General features: G+C 48.2%; 1 protein-coding gene across 1 annotated transcript; it reads right to left on the bottom strand.

Moving 5' to 3' along the window:
* Nucleotides 1-13,676: 13,676 nt before the first annotated feature.
* On the bottom strand, nucleotides 13,677-26,900 carry Dusp5 (dual specificity phosphatase 5). The gene is made up of 4 exons (XM_021652199.2): nucleotides 26,095-26,900; nucleotides 21,856-22,004; nucleotides 17,922-18,141; nucleotides 13,677-15,126 (listed from the first exon to the last, which is right to left on the bottom strand). Exons 1-4 carry the CDS (start codon nucleotides 26,471-26,473, stop codon nucleotides 14,720-14,722), a joined length of 1,155 nt encoding a protein of 384 aa, XP_021507874.1. The 5' UTR covers nucleotides 26,474-26,900; the 3' UTR covers nucleotides 13,677-14,719.
* Nucleotides 26,901-27,369: the final 469 nt, after the last annotated feature.

The raw sequence follows: 27,369 nt of genomic DNA, 5'->3' as shown, positions 1-27,369 counted from the left end.
CTACCACCCACTCTGCGGCCCTGGGAACACGGAAAGCCATGTTGTGAAGGGGAGGAGGCCAGGGGCAAACCCTGAAGGGGTGGGGGTGGGGCTGATGCAGAGTGGGGGAGGGCACAGGAGTGGCTCAGCCTCCGTGGCGCTTCCTGCCTGGCACTGGGGGGGGGGGGGGGGCTGACTCTGCATAGGCCTCTTCTCCCCCTCCGTTGACCTTTGGAGTATGAGGGAGGAAGCCGCTGCGGGCTGGGCTCCCAGCGCCCCGTGCAGGTCCCTCTCCTGTGCTGGGTAGGGCAGCTCGCTTGCATGTTCTCAAGCAGTTAACCTCTGTGGGACAAAGACCGAGCCTTTCTCACCCCGAACCCCCGATGCCTGGCACAAAATGTTGTAGATAAATGGGAGGGTGAATGAATGAAGGGCTCCCCCCGTCTTCAGCCAAGCAGTACGCCTCCACAAGTCCTGGTTAGGCCCAACAGCCGTGGCCTTTAGCACTGATAAACTGCTTGAACCCTGGCTAGTAACCCACAAGCAGACGCCTCTTTAACCTCTCTGCTGCCTCAATTTTCCTCCTCTGGAGAGTGGGTAGAACAGATCCGAAAGTGCCTGTGCCTGGTGGGCTCATGGGGACAGCCTGGCCTGCTTCGTCCTCCTGTGCTTCATTCTGACTCAATTACTGCTTCCTGTTCCTCGCCTGAGTAAAAGACCAGGAATGGGGGAAAGGTTAGGTACACTAGAGCCTATCAGCAAGACGAAAAACATAGGCAGTCAGTAAAAGGTTTGACTGGTGACTTTTTTTTAATGGCATAGAAAATGTGCATTCAGGTGAAGTGGAAAAGAGACTAAATTAGTCATAAATTAGGCTGGGTGCATACTTGTGCTTACCTATGCAACAGACAGCCTCTGGAAGAGTCTACCAGAAACTAAGTGATTTCCTTCTATGGAAAGCAAAGGGTACAATTTGACTTTTCACTCTAGAGCCTTCTATTCTGTTTGCATCTGGGTGTGCAGGTGTAATTGTGCGTTACTGTTACTGTGTGGACATACGTGTTAGTGTTTTACTGTGTGTGTGCATACATGTCTTACTATACTTGTGTGCACCCTAATAGGTCTGTTTTAATATGTGTGAGCATACATATGCATGTGTCCATGTTTGTGTATGTACACATGTGTGTTCATGGTTGTGTGGAGTCTTCATAGAGAAACCTTGTCTCAAACAAAACAAAAAGACAAAACTAGCAAAAGCAGCAAATAGACAAAAATAAAGTAACAAGATCTCAATAGTGGTTCTGCTGCCAATAGGAGGATTATTGAAATATTATTTATATTTTTTCCTGCCTCCTGATATTTTCAGTATTTTCTAAGCTCTATATAACTAGCTTATACATTCTCTATAATGTGCATAAAGGATAAAATCATTTCAAATAGCTCCTCCTCTCGGGGGCTGAGGGAGGACAGGTTAGTACAGGGTGGACACAAAGATGAAACAGGGTAGAGGCTGCCATAGTTTTGGAGCCATGAGGTTTCTGCCGAGTCAGCTAACTCATTGTTTAGCCTCCGATGGCCGGTGGAGGCAAGAAATGCTCATTCTTAGTCACCCTCTGGGAAAGCAGGGCAGGGGCAGGAAGCTAGCTGGAAGAAGCTTCATTCTGGCCCTGGAGCCTTCTAGGCTGAAGGAGTCTAAGACCTAGGTCTTTACCCATGTGGCATTGTCCCCTTAGGGCTGCCAGCCCACTGGTGGTGAGTAGAAGGATTGGGAAAGGATTGGGAAAGGATGCTCGAAAATGGCCCCTGGCCTTTGGCTGGTACCATCCTCTCGTGGAAGCTGTTGTGAAAATTAATTACCATTTGTCTGGAACTTTGAGATTCCCCAGATGAAAGACCCAGGAGAAGCAGACTCATGATGAATGTGTGTTTATGGTACTGACTTTCATCCCAAACATCCGTCATGACAATCATGTGTCCCTCCCCTAGCCTCCCACTGCCCGGACATCCTGCCTCAAAGTGTCAGAGGTCAGAACTGAATCAGCACCAAAGGTGGGGGAGGAGGAAAGAGAAGGACATGAGGCAGGTGACATCCTGCATTTCAGATAGTTAAACTTCTGAAAGTAGGGACTGCCTGCGGCAAGGCTAGGGAAATGAGGGGAGGCTTGGAGAGAAGGGCTTATGGGTATTCTGAGACAGTCCTCATTCCTAGAGCCCTGAACTTTAACTCTCTTCAGAACAGAGGGACGGGAGGAATTCTAGAATGTTCTCACTCTGGCCTTGCCAGTGCTGGCAGCTTGCCCCCTTATGTGCTAATGTCAGGTAAAATTCACTATAATGCCTTTTCCTCCAGCAAACTACACTGATTTTATGTACTGGTCCTCAATACTTTAGACAGTGGAGTCCTGTCTTCTGGAGAGCTCTGGTTTTCTTGAGTCTTCTAATTTTGCTTTTCCATCTTCATTTTATATAAGATGGCATGTAAAGTATTTCTAGCCAGACAGAGTGAATCCAATGGGAAAAATGTCTTTGGTTTATTTACTAATCTAGACAGGATCTCGTCTCCTAGCTCTGGCTGGCGTGAAACTTGCTTTCACACCAGGCTCCAGGACTAGAATTGAAGGCGTTCAACATCATGCCTGGCTGTTTTTAAATTTTGTTTTGGTTTTGTTTTTGTTTTTTAAAAACAAGGTCCCAGGTAGCCCCCAGACTGTCCTTGAACTTGACTGGTAACTGACACTGGTGTTGACTTCCTGATCTTGCCTCCACCTCCAAGTCCTGGCATTATAGGTATGTCCCCCATACCAACTTCTTATTTACTTAATTTTTTAAAGTTTATTTTAATTAAATTTTTTTTTCTTTTCTTTTTTAGACAAGGTCTTGTATTATAGCTCAGGCTGCCCTAAACTTTTCCTCCTCCTGCTTCTGCTTCCTGAGTGCTGGAATTATAGGCATGATCCACCATACCTATTAAGAGAGGATCTTGGGGGATGGAGAGATGACTCAGTAGTCAAGAGCACTGGCTCTTCTTCCAGAGGGCCTGAGTTCAATTCCCAGCAACCACATGGTGGCTCATAACCATCTATAATGAGATCTGGTGCCCTGCATACATGCAGGCAGAATATTGTATACATAATAAATAAATAAATATTTAAAAAGAGAGAAAGAGATCTTGAAGGCCCTGGCCCCTTCTTCAAGGAAACAGACTTCTCCACTGGATTTTTCCGAGGCTCCTGACCTTGAGGTATTTAAACCACTTAAGGAGGGAGGCAGATAGAGAAAGGCCTGTGCTCTGGACTTACGGAATGAGGAAACTGGCCCAGGCTCCAGGTGTGAGCATGAAGGCATGCAGCTGATGTGGACAGAGTGAAGCGAGCCCATGACAGTCAGAATGGGTTCTGGAGAGGATGGGGCTGGCAGAAGACAGGCAAAGGCTGGGCAAGATTTTGGAGGCCCCATAGTGCCGGGTTAAAGATCTAGGACTCAACCCAGAAGACTCGACAGACCCCTGCAATGTGTCTGAGCCTTAGGAGGATGTGACGCAAGTTTAAGAGGGAGGTGAGATATTCCAGGAGGTGAATCTCACTGCCTTCCCTCTCAGACCAGCCCCCGACTTCTATTTTAGCGAATGACACATCAGCACTGATGTCACCTCCCCAGGTGCTCTCCGACACACTAGCCAGCTTTATTTTCATGGCACTTAACATCCTCGGCAATGATCACTTACACGCTTGCTTACTTCCTTTGCTTCCGTGTCCCACAGAATATAAACAAAGTAGGGTAGGTGGGGGAATCATTATCTTGTTTTGTTCACTATTGCCTCTCCGGCTCCTATGACAAGCTAATGGCAGATGCTTCCAGTGTATTTGTGGAATGAGGAGATAGACTGATAAAGGGAATGATGGCTCCACTATTTCTGTCCCAGGGCCCCAAGCCCCATGGTGACGCCTGACTCATCCTCCTGTGCAGAATCTAACCATCGCTTTGTCTGGTTCTGTTGTTTCTGTTTTCCTCTCAGCCCTTCTCCTGTGCATGTAGCTTCCACTCTCCCAACAACTATAAGCTCCTTGGACAGAGGTTTTTTTCCTCATGGTTTTCCCACGGGGCCCTGGAGCCTCAGCCATGACAGTTCCCACTGATCTAATCTCTATGATAAATGAATGAATGTGATGTACAAGATTGACTCCAGTGGAGAAACTGGAGTCAAGAAGGGCAGTTTGGGACACTGTTGCTCTTCATTGATCCCAAAAGACAGAAGAACAAAGGCAGGCCAGTAAATGGAGATGAGGGAAGTGAGGGCTGCGGGAGGCTGAGGCTGACTCCCCAGGAGTTCATTGCCCTCTCCATGTGCTGTGTGTTCCTTGCAGGAGACTGTCTCAAGAAAAATAAAAAGCTATTTTGATATCTTAGGTGCCTGAGTGTATTTTGGCTGCATGCATGTCTGGGTACCACATGCATGCCTGGTGCCCTCAGGCTCAGGAGGACAAACACACTGGAACAGTGTATTTGCATTTGGAGTTACAGATGATTATGAGCAGCCATGTGGGTGCTGGGAATTGACCCTGGGTCCTCTGGAAGAGCAGCCAGTGCTCTTATCAGCCTGAGCTGTTATTTCTGTAGCTATTTTAATGTTTTAATATTAATGTGTAGAGCCTTTCAGATTAGATAATCACAAATACTTACATTTATAAACTATATTCACATGAAAATATTTAATATATCCTATACATTTATATATATATAATTAAAATATTAACACAAGTATACAAGTGCATTGTTAAAAAGACAGGATTCACAGTTTTATAACTTGCTTTTTGTTCATTTAATCATATGTGGTGAAGGCAAAGGTGCTTTTATAAGCCCAAAGGGCAGTTTGAAAAGATAACCTTTGGGATAAACAGGAAGGCAGGAATGATATGAGTGCTAAGTGAGCTCTGTGGTTTTGATAAATATTACTAAAGTAAATAAACCTTAGCTGGGCTGTCAGGGTAGGTACTCATTAGCTTTGAGCAAGGCCACAAATGCAGACTCTTGGAATACTGGTGCTTGAAGGAGTCTCTGAGGTCATTGAATTTAGTCCCCTTCCTGCTGAGAAGCTACAAGACCAAAGCCATCACAGAACATACCTAAAGAGGTGCCACAGGAGTGGTGGCAGGCCTGGTAACCTGCTCTCCCAATGACTGTGAAAGGAACTTTTATTCTCCTGAGGTAATTGTCATCTTTCAGACTTATTGCCTCCGTCTGCTAATCCAGGCCTAGTCTTGGAAGCTTCTAACCCCTGTACAATCAAATCTAGACCTAGAACGTTTTCAGCCTCTGTGACTTAGTGCTTAATAAGCACAGCCTTACTAGCTCTTTTTGAACTCTGGCTAGCTGGTTCAACTCACCAGTTCTGGCTTAAACGCCTCTCCTAGCTGAGTGATTCAATCTGGCTTCTCTCACTTCTGACTGAATTGCTCTGCTTGGCCTCAAACTAACTCTAGCAATCTGTTCTAATCTTCTAGCTCCTTCTCAGTCTCTGGCTCATTCTGTCTTCTGTGTTTCGCTTGCTCTTTCTTCAACCTGTCTCTGTAAAACTCTCCTGGTAAAAACTGCCTCTGAATTCCATGAACTGAACTGCCACACACTCAACTCCATTGCACTGCCTCTCAACTCACTGACTAAACCAAACTGCCTGAACAGCACTGACTAGAACTCAAATGATCTGCATGCCTCTGTCTCCTGAGTGCTGAGATTAAAGGAGTATACCACCATGCCTGGACCTAAACTTTTTTTAACCTGGAACTTTACCTCTGTACCAGGCTAGCCTTGAACTCAGAGATCTGCTTGTCTCTGTCTCCAGGGCTTAAAGGACTGTATTCCAGCCAGAGTATCCTTGTTTCTGGATTCAAATTCCTCTACAAGCTACTCAGGAGGCTGCAGCACGAGATTCACAAGTTCAGGGCCTGCATAGGCTACAGAGTGAGTTCAAGGCCAGTTGGAGCACTCAGTAAGACCCTGTCACAGAAGAAGAAGGAGGAGGAGAAGAAGGAGAAAAAGAAGCAACACAGAAGAGCTAGGGATAGAGTATAGTGAAAGAGCACTTGCCTAGCAAGGATGAGGCTCTGGATTCAACACTCAGTACTAAAACAGAAGGGGGAGAAGGGAGAGGAGGGAGAGAGGAGAAGGAAGTAGAGGAAGAGGGGAAGAAGGGAAGGTAGAGGAGGAAGAAGAAGAAAAGAAAGACAAGCTACGAAAAGGAAAGAAGAGATGGGTGCTGGCTGGGTAGGCGGCTCAAAGCACACTAGGCTCTTCTCGAGAACCCAAGTTCAATTCCCATCACCCACGTCAGGAGGCTCACAACTGCATGTAGCTCCAGTTCTAGGGAGACCTGACATCTCTGGTCACCACAGGCATCTACATATCTTGTAGATACATACGTAGGCACATAAACACATAATTCCAAATAAAAATAAATCCAAGAAAGAAAGGAAAAGGAAAAAGAAAATGTCACTGGAAAAGCTGGACCAAGAACACAAGCCCCTAAGGTGGGTCTAGTGCTCTCAACCCTGACTGCAGTGGTTGACAGTGTGTAAGCTTTGGTCACACCAAAGTCACATGCAGAACACAACAGAAAGAAGTGAGGCCTGTTTTAGTGTGCAACAGAGGTACCCCAACTCCAGAACACAGCAGTGAGGGTACACCTACATCCCTTGGACCAGCCTTAACCAATTGAGGGCCTAGGAAAGCTTCTTTTTCTGCATTGAAATCTATCTGAAGCATAACTAGCTGTTTATAGCAATGATAACAAGTTACTGTGGTTTTATAACATATCGAAGTGAAAATTAAATTAATTACAACAATAACACATTCTTTTAAAGAAGGGAGTCACATAGGAAAATCAGTATGTCTTCACTCTACACAGAGTACAGGAATGGCAGTGTTTGAAAGTAATGACGTTAAGGGCTATGTGTGGTTCCCCTCCTGCCTGGGGGGCTGGCCCCCACCAGCCCTGGAAGTCAGGATAGGCATGGAAGGCCTGTGAGCACTGTACAGAGATCATACATCCCAGGAACCTCTTCAGGGAGCTAGCTCAACTTTAACTCCAGAGAATAAAGGCTATATAACCCTTTGGGACACCTTGGGGGTGTCCAAGGTGTACATAATTGGTTGGAACCAGGCACTTCAAGGATGCTTGATTTGTATTAAACAGCATGATCCTATCATATGAATGGAAACACAGCACCTAATTATCCTATAGGCACAGGGAGGAGAGAGCTAGCAGGGAGTGTGTCAAAGGTCATATATCAAATGTGGCTAGGGGCATCTGTCTAGAGACACTCTCCAGATGAAGTCAGGCAGAGAGCAGGAGGCCCTGTTGAGGGGAGGGAGTCCTGCCCCTTCATGCCGAGCTCAGAATGGCTGTCCGGACTGGGGGGACTGCAGCCTCGAAGAGCAGGGCCCTTCCAATAGGTGTACTGGAAATCCTGGCTAAACTACTATGCATATCATTGAAATCTATACTATATATCATTTTGTGTTATTTTATATATAACTAAGCTGGGTATGGTGGTACAGATCTTAATCCCAGTACTTGTGAGTTCAAGGCTAGCCTAGTCTGCATAGAGACCAATCAAGGCTGCTGCATAGAGTGGAGAAAATATGAAACCATGTAAAAATACGCAGTTTATCCAAATTATCAAAAGAAGGCAAGTACACAAGATAAATGGAAGACAAACAGCAAATGGTAGATTGAAATTATATTGATTGTTGTATAAAGGCTAATTTAAACCATAAACAGTGGGTCAGAAGACAAAAGTCGTACTGTTTGCGGCTTGCAGAACAACTCTGTGGGCCGGGATTCTATCTAGTGGTAAGACTTTTGCCTGCCCTGCACCAGAACCTAGATTCACTTTCCTGTAAAACAACAACAGTGAGCAGGAACAGCAAAAGCCCCTCTAAATACAAATACATGAGCTAAAAGTAAAGGAGCTGATCTGGGTGTGATGGCACACACCTTTAACCCCAGCACCCTGGAGGGAGGCAAGTACAAGTGGGATGTCTAAGTTCTAGGACAGCTCAAGGCCTACATAAAGACACCCTGTCTAAAAAAAAAGAAAACAAAACAAAAAAACAACATAAAAGTAAACGGGTTTGGGAGATGACAGAGCAATTAGAGCCTAGCTGCTCTTCAGAGGACTGGGGTTCAATTCCCAGAACCCACGTGGAGGCTCACAACCATGTGTAACTCCAGTTTGAGGATGTCTGACACCCTCTTTTGGCCTCTGTGGGCACTGCATGCATGTGGTGCAAATACATACATACATGTACATACGAGCAAAACCCTTATACACATAAACTAAAAATATCTTTAACAAAACAAAATCCCTAAAGTCAAAAGTTAATACCACCACACCAGGCATGGTAGGACACGTCTGTAAACTAACTACCCAGGAGGAAGATTACAAGTTCATCCAGTTTGAGCAGCATAGCAGGATTGTCCCCGGCAAGACACACAAGCGTCTGTGTGCATAGGTGTATATGCTGTGTGTGTGTGTGTGTGTGTGTGTGTGTGTGTATACCATGAAAACACTAATGTAAATATTGAGCATGATATATACATATTAAGAAACATCATGGGGCATTTCCTAACAATACAAGCGTGAATTCATCCAGAGAACATACAAATTCTATGCAGAATTTCAGTTCATGAAGTCAACACTGCGACCAAAAACAGAGGTCCAATTTTAGTAGAACATATTTATTTCTCAGTAACTGGTGGAACAGCAGACAGAAAGCCAGTAAGGAGAACGAGAAATTAAGCCACAGTATAAATCAACTGAACCTAACTGACTTGTCCCACTCCAGCCAAAAACAGCAGATTAAGAATTTTAATATGTGCATACAGTAGCCACTGAGATAGACCACATTTGTGACCATCAAACAAATCTCAATAAATTCACAAGAATTGAGATCACACAAGTGTATTCTCTGGCCACCACAGGGTTAAAGCAGAAGCCAGTACAGAAGAGCACGGGGGAAAGCCTCCAGTGGAAATGGATTGAGTTAGGTCTGGAAGCTGGCTCAGCGGGCGAAAATGCTTGGTGCACAAACATGAAGGCATGAATCCAGTCCCCAGAACCTACAACGGAACCCTGTGTTGCTAAAATTCCTTCTCGGAGGGAGACCGAAGTAACATCTACCCCTCCTCCTAAGGCCCCAACCACAAACGGAGTTTCGATTCCACCAGAATTCACTCTGGGGAACCAATGAGTTTATTGGGCTGCCTTCCAGAGCACAGGTGCGGGTCTCCTTTCTGGCTGTGCATGCTCCCTCTACCAAGGGCTGCATCGGAGTCTTTACTAGGGTTGGAGCTCCTGCACCCTAGGCCTCCCAGACCTATATACTCTACCCCTGCCCAAGGCCACCGCATAAAACGGGGCAGGGAGGGACTAGATACTCAGGTGAGGGTCACAGACCCTCCGTGACCTCCTGCAAGGGCATGCCAACAGTCAGCCAGCCCAGCTAGGATGATTTTTTGCAATCAGACACAGTGGAATGGCCAAGACTGCAGGGAAAGTCCTGTTCAACACCCTGTCTCAGGAGGGTAAACACAACAGCAACTCTTGGGGATACAGGCAACCTCCAAAAAGTCCTAAACAATTTTAGTGACTTCAATGACAGGAACAAATTATTTGACAGATACCAAAACTCAGTCTGCCAAAACTCACTCAACAATAACTAAGCCACTGGAACAGCCTTACAAACCTCACAAAAAATGTCAGGCCCAAATGACTGCCTGGTAAATTCTACTAGACATTTAAAGAAAAAACAATAATTCTATACAATTGCTTGTGAAAGCTGGACAAGTAAAAACTGCTCCCCAATTATTTTACTTATTTATTTAAAATTTAAAATTAAAGGCCAGGTTGGTGACACATGCCTTTAATCCAGAATCTGGGAGGCAGAGGAAGCAGATCTCTGTGAGTTTGGAGCTAGCCTGGTCTACAGAGAAACTGTCTTGAAAAACAAACAAGTAAATAAATCTGGGCTGGAAAGATGGGTCCGCATTTAGAGCATGTGATATTCTTCCAGAGAACCCAAATCCTAATTTTCATATGAGTATCACGTGGCTCACAGCACCTGTAACTAGCTTCATGAGGATCTGAAACTCTGTCTCCAAAAACAAAACAAACAAACAACTCTCTTGGACTGAGAGAAACGAAATAATTAGTCCATCTCCAGAGCTGCTGACACAGACACTTGACACTGCCTCATTAGTCAGAACCCAAGTACCACAGCATTCATTCATTGGTCTCTGATCAGCCTATGGGTGGACTGCTCTTGAGTCAGGTGATCGCCTTGGACGCAACCAGTTTCTTTTTAAGTTCAGAGACCTGTCTGCTCATGTTCAATGAGCAGGAGCCCTCAACAAACCGGTTTCAGCTGGAAGGAGTTAGGGACCAACTTGTATGATGTTCAGCTAGTGGCCCGTGCTTCCACGTCTCATAAGAAAACCCAGGATATGTTGATTCAAAATCTGTGTCTAAACTTGACATAAGCGAGAGTTATCTGAAGGGGGTGAGGGGAGGAGAACCTCAGTTAAGAAAAGGCCCCCATAAGACCCGGCTGTAAGACCTTTTCTTAGTGATTGAAGGGGGAGGGCCCGGACCATTGTGGGTGGTGCCATCCCTGGGCTGGTGGTCCTGGGTTCTGTAAGAAAGCAGGCTGAGCAAGCTGTGGGGAGCAAGCCAGTAAGCAGCAACTTCCATGGCCTCTGCATCAGCTCCTGCCTCCAGGTCCCTGACCTGCTAGAGTTCCTGTCCTGACTCTTTTCGGTGATGGACTACCAAGTGGAAATGGAAAAAATGCTTTCCTCTCCAACTTGGTTTTGATCCTGGTGTTTCAGCACAGCAGGAGAAACCCTAAGTCCTCCACTGTTGAACTAATCGGCCCATATCATGTAAGCCCATCTACTAAGTACCTTTTAAATAATATATTTACATTATTTTGATCTTGCTCAAGAAAATCTTGTCTAATACAATGAAGAGTTTGGCCAAATCAACAGGGACCCAGTCACAGCAATGATTCTTCAGGGTAAGATGGAGGACAGAGCAACAATTATTCCTGCTTTCTGAAACCTCTACCTGACAGAGACCTTACGGAGGAAAGATTTACTTTGCTTCTTGGTTTTAGTCCATCATGGAAGGGAACCATGCGAGAAGGCATGGTGCATCAACTTAGTTCTTGGGCAGGAAGTAGGGAGAAAGAGCAGGAAGCAGAGACAGGGCAGGAACTGGAAGTTAATACAGCTAAAGGGCCACCCCTGAGGATTGATTTCAGCCAATTAGAGCTACAGCCTCCTGAAATAGACCCACCATCTTGGGAATATGTGTTGAAACATGAGCCTGTCAGGGAGAAATTTTCAGGCTCAAACAATAGAGTAACAACAGATAAGCCAATCTCTAGGTATTCATTTCCTGCCTCGTTCCATAAATGGTATAGTTAGCCTTTAAATGGAGTTTAAAGGCTTTGTGGTTACTAAGTAAAAGAAAAGGAAAATTGGGAATCTTTCACGGAAACAAGATGGAGTGGATAACAAGAATGCATTCTCTATGCTGGGCATGGTGGCACACTCCCTGATCTCCACACTCAGGTCCATGCAGATGGACAGAATCTGAGGCCAGTCTGGGCTCATAGCAAGATCCTGTCACAAACAAAAATAAAAGATAAAACAGAGTTTACCATCAGCTCCTGTAAAATGGCCAGAGGGATGTTAAAAGTTTAGTTCTGAACTGCCACACGGCCTGAGCAAAAAAAGGGAAACAGGCAGTCATAAGTTTCAGACGTTTAGAAGATTAAATCACCAGGAGGTCAGAGGTACCTGTTCAGCTGCTGAAGTTGCCATGGGTGCGCAGGGCTCCAAACACACTCGTGTGTGTGTGAGTGTGTGTTTGTGTATATGTTTGAGTGTGTGTGTCCATCAGGACCAGCTCAGAAGTTAGGATGGACCTGAGAGGATTTGTACATACATGTAGTTGGGAAATTAAGGAGCTATTCTCTTAGACTCAAATGCATCTTCACAGGAGACCCTGCTGGAGACCAACAGTGTGGTTTCTCAGACCCTGGAGAAGTTTCACTGATGATAAATAACACGTGAATTCTCCACATGGTGCTGGACACCAGTGGAAGTTGATCCCTGCAGAAATGGAGGTGTGATTAACACAGAATAGCAATGGCCCAAGAGGCCCAGAGCCATCCCCAGCTGTGGGCCTTTACTTGGCCTGCCCCCTCTGCCCCACCGTGACTCACAGGGCTCATGAGCAATCCTCATATGCCTGATTTAGAGGACTTACTCACCCTTCAGAGACAGACTTTAATGCAATAAAGCAAATGGCAGCAAGTGGGATGCAGCTGGGCGCACTAGGCCAGCCTGCAGCTGGCTTCCTACTCCCCAGCTCTCCCTACAAGGCCCTCTAGCCACTCAGCACCTCCACAAACCTGCAGTGTTTCCAGGTGGTACTCCAGGCCTGAGTAGAGGCTTAAGGGATGTATAACTTGGAGGGGTGTGACTCAGGTGAGCCAAGCCCTGAAGTCTGAAACACAGGAGTTAGGGGTAGGTGAGGCTGCCTTCTTCCCTGTCCATTGCTCTACTCTACAGAGAGCAAGACTTCCTTGGATGTGGTGCGGGCTGAGTGACTGGACCTGATTAGGTCTTCTTGGTCTGGGTGGCCTTCTCGAGAAAGCCAGGAGCCCACAGAGCTCCATCTGGGAAGAGGAAAAGAAGACAGCAAGGTTTCAGTCTTAGGGCGATGTTCGGAGAAACTGGGCTCCTCTGCTGTCATCTTGCTATTTGCCAGCAAAGCGCTCATAGGGATAGCTGGAGACCTGGGTCCTGCAGTGAGGGGTTAGGCTGGAAGCATCAGCTGCGTGAGATGGCGTAAAATCGTCTTCTTCCTTTTGGCCTGGGTTAGGGAGTCTGGAGCTTAGTGTACCAGGCAGGCATCGGATTCTGGTTCTTCCTCCACCGACATGGAGAAAATTACTCACGAGGGCAGGTTGAGCGTCATTTGAATTTAAACCCACTCAGAGGGAGTTAGTTACAAGGGTAAAGAGGAGGGCAGGCCATTAAGGGGAAGTTTTCTCCCTCAACTCTATCTAGCCAGCCTTTCCAGAGTCTACCATATGCCAGGCAGGGCAGAGGAAGGCTGGCTGGAAGCCTGGCATTTGGGTTTTCTGGATGAAAGAGCTTTCTATCTCCAGGAACTTTTGTGGAACATCTAGCTCATTTCAGTCACTTCAGGGACGATGAACCAAAAGTTAAACCAGGCTGTGAAGGGGAGGTCAGGTTTCCACAGGGACTTCTCTAGCAACATTGCACGTCCTTGTTAAAACCACAGACTCAAGAGCAAACATGCAGAGCTTCCAATACACCATCCTCTCCCCTCCATTCATCTGGAAACAAGATGGAACTGGAGAAACAGCTCAGCAATTTAGAGTACTCGGGCTGCTCTTCCAGGGGACCTGAGTTTGACGCCTACCACCACATGGAAGTTGACTCTCCTTTGGGAGACATGCCACTGTCCTCTGGCCTCTGCAGGTATTAGGCGTGCATGTGTAGACAGGCCTACTTACATGTAACACAAAACAGTAAGGCAGCCGTAAGTTCCTGCCCAGGGGTATGCCGGCCTCTCCCAAGCCACCACTAACAGAACAAGCACTTTTACTTTTTGTCATTTTTATTTTGCACTATGTAAAAAACAACCAGCAATATACTGCTCTTCTTCACATTCACATGGGTTTTGGGGACTTATTGCCTTTCCCCCTGGAAAAACTACCAAAGAACAAAAGTAGTAGTACCACATTGCAAAAGATGCAAACCCCAGATTCAGTAGCTTGAAGACAACCCCCAGGGGCAGGGAGGGAAACAATGTCACAATGGACGACAAATAAGCACACAGGACGCTGAACTGAGGAAGTACTGTCCCTGCCACTGACCCCAAACACAGTGCACGCCCCTTTTCTCCAGGCACTTACTGCCACCTCCTCAAAGGGGTGATTTTTTTGTCTAGGGCCTGAAAACCTTTTGAATGACACTGGAGTGGCTTTAAAGAGATACAATGGGACAAGTTCAAGTATGTAAAAATCATGCCGAAGTCCAAGGTTATAGACGCCTTGGTGGAAATGAAACCCTGACAGCAACTTCCCCTTCCGCCAACAGCTTTCCTGGGTTTATGATGGCAGGTACTTCTGTCTTGACAGACCTAGCAGGGTTGTCTTTTCTGACTGGGTGGCAACGAGCTTTATTCTCTGAAGCAATAGACAGACAAAGTTTGCCAAAGTTCAAAAAATAGAGTGAAAATTGTGCTTCCTTCTAAATGAATTGGCTTTGCCGCTGCCTTCTCTCCTGTCCAGCAGCGTCTTGCTCCCGCTTTGCTGGAGTATTTATTGCCTTATGCTTGAAATGAAAAGGCGAAGTTTTGAGGTGCAAGGACTGGGCGGTCCTGAGTGGGTAGGCGTTCTGGAAGTACAGTAGTCAGCACGTGCTGTGCTAGGGTCATGGCTTGGCCTCCCTGCAGCCCCGAGAACCCATCCCCGGGGCTAGCTGAAGTGCAGCTGCAAGCCTGGCGACCACTCACCATCTCACTGGAGCAGTGGGACAGAGAGAGAGGCCTTCAGTATTGCACAGGTATGAAATGTCCACAAGTGTAAAAACCAAAAATCACAGTTGCTCTTAGGGATTCACTGGTAGCCAATCACAGTCTCAGCAGGACGTGGCTGTGGCCACAGGGCTCCTGTGGAGCTCTGCAACTGTGGAGTGGGTGGGCACTGGTGCCAGCACTGAGGTAGGGAATGTGCAGTAGGCACCCTGCATATCAGGGCTCCGGGTCTGGAAATGGTCTATAAACGAGGAGTTGGCTGCCTCCCCCTGGCAGGAGGGAGTTTGTGGGGTGGGTGTGGAGGGCAGGATCTCAGACTCATACTGAAGCAGCTGCCCCATGAAGCCAAAGTTGGGAGAGATCACACCCCTCCTCTGCTTGATGTAATCAAAGGCCTCCTTCAGGCGAAACTGCTTGGTCTTCATGAGGTAAGCCATGCAGATGGTGGGGGACCTAGAGACCCCAGCCTCACAGTGGACCAGGATCTTGCCTCCTTCTTCCCTGACGCAGTCTGCAATGAAGCAAAGAGAAAGGCTAGAAGTTAGAACTAGCCTAGAGGCAAATGCAGGATGTACATGGAACAACCTGTGTGACCAAGCTGTCCTTCACTATGCAAGTTCAAGGGCCCTGGTCCTTAAGCTGAGTATGGGGCTATGTACCAATAGTCTATAATCACAATATCTGGACACACACAGATGGGAGGAACACAAGTTCAAGGCAACCCCTGGCTATATATGAGACTCTGCAATAGAGCTTTTGAGATCCCAATGACGCATGTCCCCATGGAGGACATTTATAATCTGTGAAGCCATTTCCCAGGACACTTGCACAGATCCTTTCACTGCAGTGCCAGACCTGGAAACATCCTCTCGGGGAACAGCTTCTTGACTTGTGTTCTAGGCTCAGGTTCAAAGGAGCACTGAGATCCTCAAAACCACACGCAGGTTTCCTTATTGGGTATATGTAATTTTCTGAGTGTCCTATGCTTAGAAACTGACCTGGAGAAACAACTGAGTCTCTCCAGGCTCCATCCTGGAAGAGGTCTTCTGGACTCCCTGAGCATCTTATCTTGCTGTGGCAGGGCAGGATGCTTGATGAGGTTCCAGGGTTCTCCCCAAACATACAACGAACAGTGCCTGGCCACTAATTATAGTCCTGCCTAAGTGACGCTTACTAGATGGAGGATATAAATGGCTTTTGCAAACTCCATCTTGCTCAACAACGGGAGTCACTACTATAAAGTCACCACCATCAGTTAGCATTCTTTCAATTACTATGACAAAGAGTAAGTGTGAGTGTATGTGTGTATGAAGGGTCCCTCTGTTCCTGCTCTACCCTTCCCAGAAAAACTGCTAAAAATAAGAGTAGATATCAAATCAAAATCACACACGATGTCTCCCAGTTCCCTTCTGATAGGGAGGAAATAATCACCTTTCAAGAAGTTAGATATAGCTATTACTGGTCCCTGTATTAAAAGAAGATGAAGGAAGAAATGCTATTCCTCTTTCCACATGGGTGGAGACGCATGTGCTTAAAGTTCAAGAAGTCTGAAAATGAATCTGTATCTAAAAGATCAAATTTCTAAAGGGTCAAGGAGAAATGTTTGAGGTTTCCAATCTGAACAACAAAACCTCAAGGCATGCCTGGAGCAGCTCACTGGAGGCAACTCATCAATCCAAAAGTAGTAATAAAAGAGTCCCTGTAAGTCAGCTTAGAGGAGAGACACCAAGTCCCTGGGATTATTGGGTTGAGGGTGATTATGGAGTTGTCTCTCATTTCCCCTTGCTCCACCACTGGCTTTGGGCACTTATGGGCCACTGCTATATTCAAGCACCTACAAGATGGCATTGCTTCTGGTACCCTTTCTAAACCTTAGGATCCTGCCACCTTCCTTAGAAGGGGCTGTTCGTTGCTAATTTGAGTACAGGGCCACTGGGGAGGCTCAGCTCCTCCTTCCATTAGCAGGGCAGCTGTCTGGGTTTAAAAAAACACACCAGGTGCTTTTGAAACACTGTGGGTCTGTGTGACAGTGTCCACAAATACAGACACAACATACACACAGGATGTGGAGGGAGGTTTCTCAGAACTGGATGGGGGCAGGATGCATGACGTCATCCAGTAGCTATCCAGGTAATTAAATAACAGGCTGAGAAGGGGAGAGCCCTCACAAGGGCACCAAGAAAAGTCAGGATTTCCCACCTAGAACCCATCATCTTGGTTGCTGTTCTTTCAGTCTAGAAACTCAGGTGACAAGGACAGCCTCAGTCTGTGCCTCTGGTGAGTTTGTCAACATTTCTTATGACAAGGTGTGTGGTGAGCACAGGTCCTTCCACGTGACTGAAGGGGGCCCTTTAATTGCTACCTGTGCCAAGTAATTACCCATGTGCCTAACACCTGCCTTTAACAAGAAAATGGGAAAATGATGTCTCAATCCCAGCACTATGCATGTTAAAAAGAAAGAAGGAAAAGGGGAGGGAGGACCACAAGGTTGCAGAGTGTATTTGCACATCTGAAACAGATAAGTCAGGCTAAACATGGAGGGGGGGCCCAAGCTCTATCCACAGGGCAACTAGAGGCCAAGGCTTGTACAATGACAGATGCCTCACAGGAATACAGGAATGATGCAAAAGATGCCAAATTTTCTGTGCACAAAGCAGGGGGCTTGAAACAAGTGCTATCTTTAATCCAGAGTTAGCTGAAAATGCAAAACAAACTGCCTCCAAAGCCGTTTCCAGAACTGTGCAAAGCTGCCGGGCCCTCAAGGCTTCGTGCGTAAGGATTGCTCCCTCGGTCCTTCTGTTTGTTTTCAAAAATAGCCTAGCCTACGTGGAAGGAGGCTCTTCCCCCTGCTCTCCCCCTGCATAACATCACACATGGACGAACTGTTCCTGCCCAGCAAGAGCAAGAGCAGCAAGGTACTGCCATAAAATGAAATTAATTCATGTATCTCGTAAACTACAGCTCCTAATAACACTAACTCAGTCTCTCCCCCCCCCCGCCTTTTTGACGGCTACTCCTGTTCTTGGCCCCAACTCTTGGGGCTGCATACATGAGACACTTTCTTAAGCTGGGCATGGTGATAGATTCCTGGTCCCACCACTTGGGAGGTGGAAGACCTGGGGTTCACGGTCATTCCTGATTGCACAGCAAATCTGAGGACAGCCAGGGCTACAGAAGTTGCTGTGTACCAAGTCAATGGACCCCTTAATTTCCAAGAAGGTGGCCAACCAAGATACCGAAAGGTAAGAATACACAGTCCACACCAACGAGGTTGCCCAACCAGTGGAGCGGAATGGCTGAACCTACCGATAAAATCTATTGCTTCTTGAAAGTGGGAGCTGATGTCGGCCGTGTGGCTGTCCTCCACGGGGATCCACTTGTAGTGTAGGTGGGTGGTGCAGGCCTCAGAGGTGCGGCGGGAAACATTCAGCAGGGCTGTGATGTGCAGGTTGGCGAGGAACTCACACTTGGATGCATGGTAGGCACTTCCAAGGTAGAGGAAGGGGAGGATTTCTACCGGACCACCCTAGAGGCAGGACAAAGAACAACCAGAAACAGTGGATTAGCTCGCTCACTCAGGAGAACAACAACCCTGACCTATTTGTTTTTTAAGGTGGGAGGTTCCCTTTCTGGTTTCCAGGTAGAGAGAGGTCAGAGGCAGGGCAATTCAGCCAGGAGTGTGGGCGGCGCTGCCATTGTGGCAAACCCTCTACCCTCATGACTCAGTGACAGCAAAACTCCCAGGGACCGGAGTTTCATTATTTTGCACACACTGAGGTCGTTGGAAGTCCTAGCAGTCTTCCCAGGCTAACCGAGATGGGAAGTGGAGAGAACCGAAAACACTCTTAGGTTCACGCTCCTCTGAGAGAAAGAAGCTACTGCACCTCAAGGCAGCTTCCTAGCCAATCCATCGATAAATGGAAGAGAATTTGACAAAGCATTCTCCTTTACAGCGGGATATCTTACAGCATGTATTGCATAAGCCCTGACACACCTTTGGTAAAGGCACCATCTCCCCCTCCCCACCAAATGTAAGTTTCTTAGAACTGAAAATAACCACTGCCTACCAGAATCCAGACTCAGAAAAGCTGTTAAACCACAGACGGAGGGGCTTCCCCACCCCCGACCTCCTCCTGGAGTGTAGGAGTTAGAGGGGCTGAGGTCATCACACTACGGGGTCTCGGAGCTCCAGACAAAGGAAGAGCCAAAGAATATGCACCCCAAGGTGAGACTGAAAATGGACCTTGTAAAAAAGACTTTGTAATCTGCACATTTAAGGGTTCTAAGGAGTCAAGCGGAGGCCAGTGACTGTTGGAGCCCCCATTTCCTGTTTTCCATTTCCTGCCCCAGAAAGTGGAATGGAAATTCTTAGCCAGACCCACAGTAGGGAAAAGGTAAGGGATCAAGTGATAGGGGTCAGCAGCAGGCAAGTCAAACCACCTAGCACACATGAGCGGAACGAACAAATGAACACACACACACATGCACACACACTTTTTGAGATGACGCTCATGCATCTCAGACTGGCCCCAAACGCTACACGTAGCTGAGCATAGTTCGATATTCCTGCCTCTAGCTGCCAAATGCTGGGATTAAAGGAATGTGCCTCCATGCCCAGTTTATGCGGCACCTGAGATTGAACCCAGAGGCTCAGTGCATGGCAGGCAAGCCCTCCACCAATTGAGTTACACATCTACAACCACTGTTTTTCTGAGCACCTGCAATGGTGGGCGCTTGACTCACCTATAGGTACTAATCTTGCAACAGATCTATATGGCAGATCTGAGCTGAGTCCGTTTTACAGCTAAGGATGAGAAAAAAAGGCTGTTTCTGTTTTACTCCTCCCTGAGATAATGCTCTCTTCCATGCTGGCCTGGAACTCACCCTGTAGCTAGGGCTGTCTTTGAACTTACGGCAATCCTTCTGCCTTATCCTTATAGAGTACTGGTGTTATGGGTGTGAATCTAGCTTAGCTATCAATGATGTCAGTAAAAACAAGAAGAAAATATTTGCCTTCTTTCTTGCATTTCTCTAGAAATAAGTCCACTTGCCCCTTTCCCTTACTCCGCACACAGGGCAGCCTTGTACAGGCAACTGTGGTACAGAGGTTAGGACGGGGGACCCAACATCTGCCAAAGAAGAGCTCTGGAGTTTGGGCAGCTCTGGCAGAATGAACTGGGGACATTTTCTATGCTCCTCGGGTAACTGGTAAGATAGAAAAGGGATAATGGATGCACTATTAACGTGCACATTGTACAGCCTCCATCTCCATTCAAGTGAAGCATGAATAAACAGAATACAGCTTCTCTCCTTGGGGAAGACACAGCGCAGATATTAAGTTCAGCAATCCCAACAGGACTGGTCTTGGCCTGAGGGCAGACAATCCCCTAGGCCCAGCCCAGCCCAAATTCCCCACAGCTTAGAAAGTGGAACAATGGTAGAGAGGGTAGGCCCTTCTTGGGAAAGAGATCAGAGATTCAAGTCCAAGACTCCACTTTGATCAGCGATAGCCCCATGCCCCATACAGCCATGCCCTCAAAGAAGTAGGCTGGACTCTGCCTAAAACTTCTCCTTTGAGTGCCTGGAAAATGTTGATACACCAGCCTGGGACACCATCCAACTTCCCCTGCAGCTTGGCCCATCACACCCCCGAAATTCTATTTCTTTCCTTTTCTGAATCTTCTGTTCAACTCAAAAGGAAGACACCAAGGACTGTCAGAAAACCCAGAGGATATGACAGCTTCGCCTAGCCTTCTTAGTGTCCCGGGGAATCCCCGGGTGAGTGCTGAAGACATGTGAGAGCACCCCACCCTCAGTGGACCAAAGGTCTACAGAGCTTTCACAACCTGCTGCCAATTCCTACTGCTCTTTCACTTTCTGCGAAACACAACCCAAATAAAAAACAAACACAGGCATCCACTTTGGATGGCCACTGTGGCTTCATGCTCAACCCACATGCTGATTTTCCATGAAAGAAAACAAACAGAACCCAGGACTCTGGCATCTGGCCAGGCTAAGAGGCTTCCAATGATCAAGGATCTAGTAGAAACAAGGTCACTTGTTTTTATTTAGAACTCTGTCCCCAGGGACTAAGTTCTGCCCATGGTGGGGAGCTGGCATTTTCAGCCTTATCTAGAAGGCCCTTTATTAGGGCTAGGTTCTTTGTTTGGGAGGAAAGTCTGAAAACCTCCTTCCAAGTCAGATATCTAGGCCAAAGGGCAGAAAGAAAGCGAAGGTCCTGAGGGAACAAGAGCTGGGGGCTGAAGAATGGTCACCTAAGCGTGGGGCTCCTTGAGCCAGTGCTTGGAGTCTTTGCAATTGGCCTTACAGTCAGCCACCCACTAACCAATACATTAGTCCCTTGTCCTCTGTGAGACGGCAAGCTCAGGTCTGAGCCCTGGTTTCTGTCAGGCCTAAACTTTCACCTGCTTTGCCCCGTCCTCCCACATCATTTTAGAGGTACCCAGCCTCCTGACTGTCAGTGAGTTGTAGAAAGTATACCTTTATAAAGGAAAACCCAAAAGACCCACAGGCTTACAGAAACATCTAGTTCTCTAGTATCTCCATTTCCTCTGGTACAGGAATCTATGAAAAGTTAGTGCCAGAAACCTGCAGAAGACAGCCAAGAATGGTGGCATAAGCCTTTGTGAGGACGATCTTTAAGTCAAGGCTAGCTTGGGCTACGTAGCAAGCCTATCCAAAAATAGGGCTGGGGGATGGCAGCTAAGAGCACTTATTCTTGCAGAGGACCTGGGTTCGATTCCCAGCACCACATGGTAACTTATAACCCTCTGTAACTCCAGTTTCTGACCTCTGCAGGCATGTGGTGCACATACATACATGCAGGCAAAATACTCACATATACAAAATAAAACAAATCTAAAAAAACAAAACAAACACATCAAGGAAACCTGAAAGTCAGCTCTGCATGTCTTCAGGGAAACCAAAACCAGTATTTCCAAGCTTCCCCGAACCTCCCAAACCAGCTAATAACAATACTGTTATCCCTCACTTCCTCTTTTCTCCAGAAGCTGCCCATTGGCATCCTGCGGCCCAGGGACTCCAGTGAACTGTGTGTGCTGGAAGAATGCCCGTTTACCCTTGGATGGGAACCCCTGTTGGCAAGCCACAACAGCACTCCAAAGAGCCGTGTTAGTTCCTTATTACAGAGAACCAACCTCAGCCCAAGGCAGGGTGCTGAGGAAGGTACAGAGATGGTAGCCGGGAGCCACACACCTACCTGGTCATAAGCCGGTCTGCAGGTGACACTGAGAATGGGCTTTCCACACTGGCTGAGGAGGCCTCTCTCACTTTCCATCTTCTCTTGGGAGATGGGCTTCACATCCACACAGCACTCAGGATATTGCGAGTAGAAGGTCTCATAACCCCCTTCAAAAATAAATGAGCAAAGAGTGAGACAGGTAAAAGCACTGTGCTCTCAGACTGTCAGATAATACCCACCCGACTATGTGCGAGGTAGAGCGGTAATACAGCTTCTAGTTGTAGATATAAGCATACATAAACATACATACATATAAACATAAACTGGACAAGGGCGAGCGAGACTGCTCAGTGGGCAGAGGCAGCTGGCCACCTTGCTTGGGAAAGAACCATCTCCCGCAGTCTGTCTTTTGGCCTCTACATGTGCACTATGACACATGCATGCTCAAGAAATAAATCAGGGGGCTGGAGAGACGGCTCAGAGATTAAGAGTGCTGTCTGCTCTTCCAAAGGACCTGGGTTCAATTCCCAGCACCCACATGGCAGCTCACAACTGTCTATAATGCCAATTCCAAGGGATCTGATACCTTCACACTAATGCACATAAAATAAAAATTAAATAACTTATTAAAAAATGAAATAAATCAGTAAATGTCATTTTAAGAAAACTAAACAAAACCACCAGTTTTGGAATAAAAGATAGAGTTTACTCACAAACACCCGCCCCTAAAAGTCTGTCCTTTGGGGCTGGAGAGACGCTCAGCAGTTAAGAGCGCTGACTGCTCTTGCAGAGAACCTGGGTTCAGTCCCCAGCACCCATATGGCAGCTCACAACACCTGTAATTCAGTTGGGGGTGTCTAACACCTTATTCTGACCTTCTTGGGCTCCTGCACACACAGTGCACACACACATATAAGTAATATGTCTCTCAAAGAGAGACAATGATTAACCTTTTATGTCTATTAGAAGCAGCTTATCTGTCATCTGGTAAATATTAATCATATCCACCCAAAAAAAACAAAAGCTATTTCTCTCTTCTTTACATAAAACAGTGGTGTGATTATACAAAATTTCATAGGCTCCTAAACTGACCTTTTCCCTGTGTCCTTGCTGTACACAAAACTACAGCTGTATCATCTCCCACTCCTGAAGGAGCTTGTCCCCTCTCACACGAAAGGTCCTAACGTCCCTGACAACCCCCTCTCTGGGTCCAACATAGTCATAAATCAAGTTAGCACATTCTAAACCAAATGAGGAATGCAGACTTCGGAATGTCAGGCTGTTGGTATCACATGTCAGCTCCTGCAGAAGGCTCACCCTGAGCATGGTAGCACAAGCCTAAAATCTTAGCGTTGGGGCCACAACAGAAAAAGGAGTTGACAACTGTCTCAAAAAAAAAAAAAAAAAAAAAAAAAAAAAAAACACGCAGATGGACTTTCTTGCTTAGGTACCTTCTGTTCTGACAGATAGCAACCTGAGGTACTTCAGACAGGCCCCAGAAAACCCACTTGTTTTTCACTAGCCTCAAGGATTTACTCAGTGTCACCAGTTAGTAAGCATCCTGAGACAAGGTCCTTTCCAAAATGCTTCCTCTTCTTTTCTATCTTTCGGTACTAGACAGTCAGTCCAATAGTGGTTGGAGGGCTTACTTCTGCAGTCAGCAAATGGTTAATGGATTGCATGGCATTCTCCAACTCCCTCCCAGGAGCTGCAGCTAGTTCCTAGGATGAGCCATCTTGTCACTCGGGCTTCCTCTCAGCTTCTGCCACCCTGCCCTATTCAGAGCTCCCAAATCTCCCCTGTGGTTACTTGGCAAACAGCTCTCTGGCTCCCTGGAGAAACTTCTGGTCTTCCACAAATGGTCATGTTCTCTGGTGAAGCCACGGTGCCTGGCTTCTGTAGAAGGGGTTAGGGAAGTGTTTTCCTCCAGCAACCCCCTTACAGAACTACACAAATCCACATATCTTGGGGGCAGTGTTTCCTAGTCAGTAAATACAGAGTTAGGCCTGGGTTCAACAGTTTGGGTTCCAGGAAACAAAACGAGAGGTTTGTGGTCATTTGAAGAAAGACTAGCCCAAGCACTCCCAGACTTGAGGATGATGTTCTGGAAGAGAAGCTTTCAGGTCACCTCATCTCTAGGCTTTAAACAGACCATTAAAGGCAAGTGGACAGGGGGCAGAGAGGTGCTAGTTAGGAACACGAAACAAAACAGGCAGAGTGTCTTGTGTAGCTAGAGGACAGACAAACAGGGCTTGCCTCTTACCGGCTGGGGTCAGGAGATTAGGTCTCAGCCGTCTGCCTACTCCCATCGTCCGCCCACTCCCATCAGAGGTGTGGAGAGAGAACATTCCTCTCTGGTGTCTCACTTGGATTGCAAGAGTGCTAGCAATTCCTTCTTCAGAGTGAGTCTACTTTCAATCATCAACGCACAGCCAGAGGAAGAGGCAGCACCTCAACACTACGTACAAATAAGTACCAGCCACCCAGCGGGTCTCCCTCATGTCGTACCAGGGGGAGAGAAAACTGGAGGAAGTATTCAGGGCCCCGCACCAACACCTGACTGCTACCACCTTAAACCCCCTAATGCCAATCTGCACATGGTCTATTTAAGATAAAGGAAGTCTCCTCTGCAACGGTTTGAACTTCAGCAGTGTTATAAGGGTAGTGATAGCCATCAAAATCCCAAATGTGCATCATCTTTGATCTCCAGTTTTCCTGGTTTGAATGAAAGACAAGACTGCACATGCCAGGGCACCTGACAGAGACATCTACCCTCTTCTGAACAGCCAGGGTTGGAAGCACTACCATGAAGCAACACCGATGTCTCCAAGATCTAGCTGGGTGAAAAAGGTAGGATCTGGAAATACATGGATTCAAGTTGTTTTTAAAAGCTATCCATGAGAGAAATTACCTAACCAGAGTCGGTGTTGTTTCTGGGGAGAGGAACTAGTTTTTAGGGTGTGAAGAAGACAAACATTTGCTTAAACACCCTTTGTGCTACTCAGATTTTTTTTTTTCACCTGGATAAACATTACTTCATTTTCAAAAAGCAAGAGACCTCTGCAGAGCTTAGAGAAGGTCACCCTTCCACACCCAGCTGGGGCTGCAGCAAGACAGTGGTCCACTTCTGTTATCTCCCCGTGGAATCAACAAAGGACAGTTAGCAAGCGGTGTTAACAGATGGGCAGCCTCTGCATCTTCCTGGCCCACGTGTCCAAACTGCATGGCTATGAAACAGGGTCTTAGCTTACTGCACCTGAATTCTGAACTGTATCAGAGTTCCTGGACAAGCGGTTTAGTCAAGAGTTCTGGGGCTCCGAGTTCAGCTCTCACCTCTGCCAGGGTTCCCATACTTTGGAGGTTAGAAGGCAGGAGCAGTCACAGGAAATGACCCAGAAATCAATGATGTGGGGTTTCAGAGTAATCACCCACCCACAACCGGAAACCAACGTTATCTCCCCAGCAGGTGAAATGGTTGGGCCTGGAGGCAGCTCTTGAGGGCCTAAAATCAAAGGCCACAGAATCTCCTCCGTATCTTACAGCGCCTGTGGCACCTTTCCTAACTGGGCTGGCCGGTTTGTGGTCTCTAACTGAGGCTTTCCCAGGGATAATCCCCTGCTGGGGAAGAGAGCATGAAGGGGTGGGAAAGCTGTCAGCTCCCAAATTAAGCTTGAGAAAGGCCTAGGATGGGAGAAGGAGGCTGGAGGAAAACAATAAAAAGCAATAAAGAAAGAGGAAGGGGAGGGACTTGCCAGGGTCAAAAAGGCAAGAGGCCCACCAAGACACAGCCAAACGCGCTGTTAATAGTCTAGGCGGGAAGAAGGGGGACACCGCGGCGCCTCTCTCCTGGGGGAGGGTCTCGACCTGCCTGATGGCGCCAGATAAGTAGAGAAAGGTTCCGACCCCCGTGGTCTGCAAACGGCGCCAGCGACCAGCACGAGCCCCAGGCCCCCGGAACTGCTACCAAGCACCGCCCGCTGCACCTTCCCAGCCCACCCAGCCCAGAGGTCAGACAGGCTGCCAGGACGCTTTCGAGGAAAGGCGGGTGGAGAGAAGGAAGCCCCGGGCGCTGACTGACGTTTGCAAGGACCTCCCAAGCGCACGTCAAACCCCGGGTACATACTCCCGCAAGTGGTGACTTTCTCCGGTCCGGAGTTCCCTCGCAGGGAGGGAACCCTGGGGCCCCGGGGTCCCGGCACTGGCTGCAGGGAAGGAGGGCGGGTGGCAAGGGACCGGCTGCTCCCTGGACAACCTCACCTTTGAGGAAGTAGACCCGCGGGCCGGCGGGCAGGCAGGCCAGCAGCGAGGTGAGCACGACGCGCGCGGCGCTCTCCTCCCGCAGCTTCTGCCAGTGGCGGCTGCCCTGGTCCAGCACGACCACGGCCGCCACGCCGCCGCCGCCCTCCTGCAGCAGCCGAGCGCGCGCCGCCTCGTCGGGCAGCACGTAGCGCGCCGACACCGCGCCGCCCCGGGCCCGCCGCAGCACCACCGAGTTGAGGTTGACGTTGAGCGAGCCGCGCACGCTCGAAGCGGCGAAGGCCAGGTAGGGCCGGCAGTCGAGCACCACGCAGCGCGCCTCCGCCTCCTTGCGGAGCATCTTGCGCAGCTGGCGCCCGTCGAGCGACGTGACCTTCATGCCGCTGCCACCCAGCTGCCCAAGGCCAGCGGACCGGCGGCCGAGCCGCCCTGCGGGGCTGTGGCCTGCGAACGGAGCCCGACGCGTGGGGCCGCGCGACGCTCTTCACGCCCCGCGAGCTCGGCACCCAGCGCGGCCGCTCGCTGCCCCAGAAAGCCGGGGATTCCGCCGGCAGCGCAGCGTTTTATGTGAATGAGAGCGCGTCCTGTGACGTGAGTGCCCATATAAGGCCAAATATGGGTGTTTCCCCGCCCCCCTCCGGCACGGTCACGCCCCTGGGCGGGGCGTGCGGGCTCCCGCCTCCACCCCAGGAGCGGGATGTGGGGAGGGTGTCTTAGTCAGAGCGAGAAGGAGGAAGTGGCGGGCGCCTGCCGCCTCTCTCACGCGGCACCCGGGGCTGCTGAGGTGTCAGGAACGCCACCAGGCCGAGGCGACCCACGCTGAGCGGGAAGAAGAGGACGCACCCTGGGTCAGAAGCTGACCGCGGTTCCGGCCGTTCACTGTCGTGTCCGCGGCTGTAAGGGGATGGCGTCTGACGTGAGCCGGAGTGGGCTTCGGTATCCAAGTGCTGGAGGCTTCTAACACGCTTCCCCGCTTTCCTTGTTTTACTTTTCTGTAATAAAAGTTCCGAAAGTTAAAAAAAAAAATGTGTTGCGGGGGGAGGTGGCGAATGAGCGAGGCAGGGGAGGCAAGCGGTTAGGGACTTGAGCTGGATTTTTGCCTGAATGGAATGGCCACCCCCTTTCATCTCTCTCCAGAGATAAGAACAATATTCCACCGGAGCTAAATGCCGAGACCCTGGCTCAAAAGACAAACAAAAAGAACAGTGCGCCAGCTCGGGAGCTCTGGTTCTGGGAAGCAGCAGCAGTGCCCGCAAGCGCCCAATAGAGTGGCTC

This window comes from Meriones unguiculatus, chromosome 1 (assembly GCF_030254825.1).
Source record: "Meriones unguiculatus strain TT.TT164.6M chromosome 1, Bangor_MerUng_6.1, whole genome shotgun sequence".
Taxonomy (NCBI): Eukaryota; Metazoa; Chordata; class Mammalia; order Rodentia; family Muridae; genus Meriones; species Meriones unguiculatus.
This window is presented reverse-complemented; position numbering and strand designations above follow the sequence as displayed.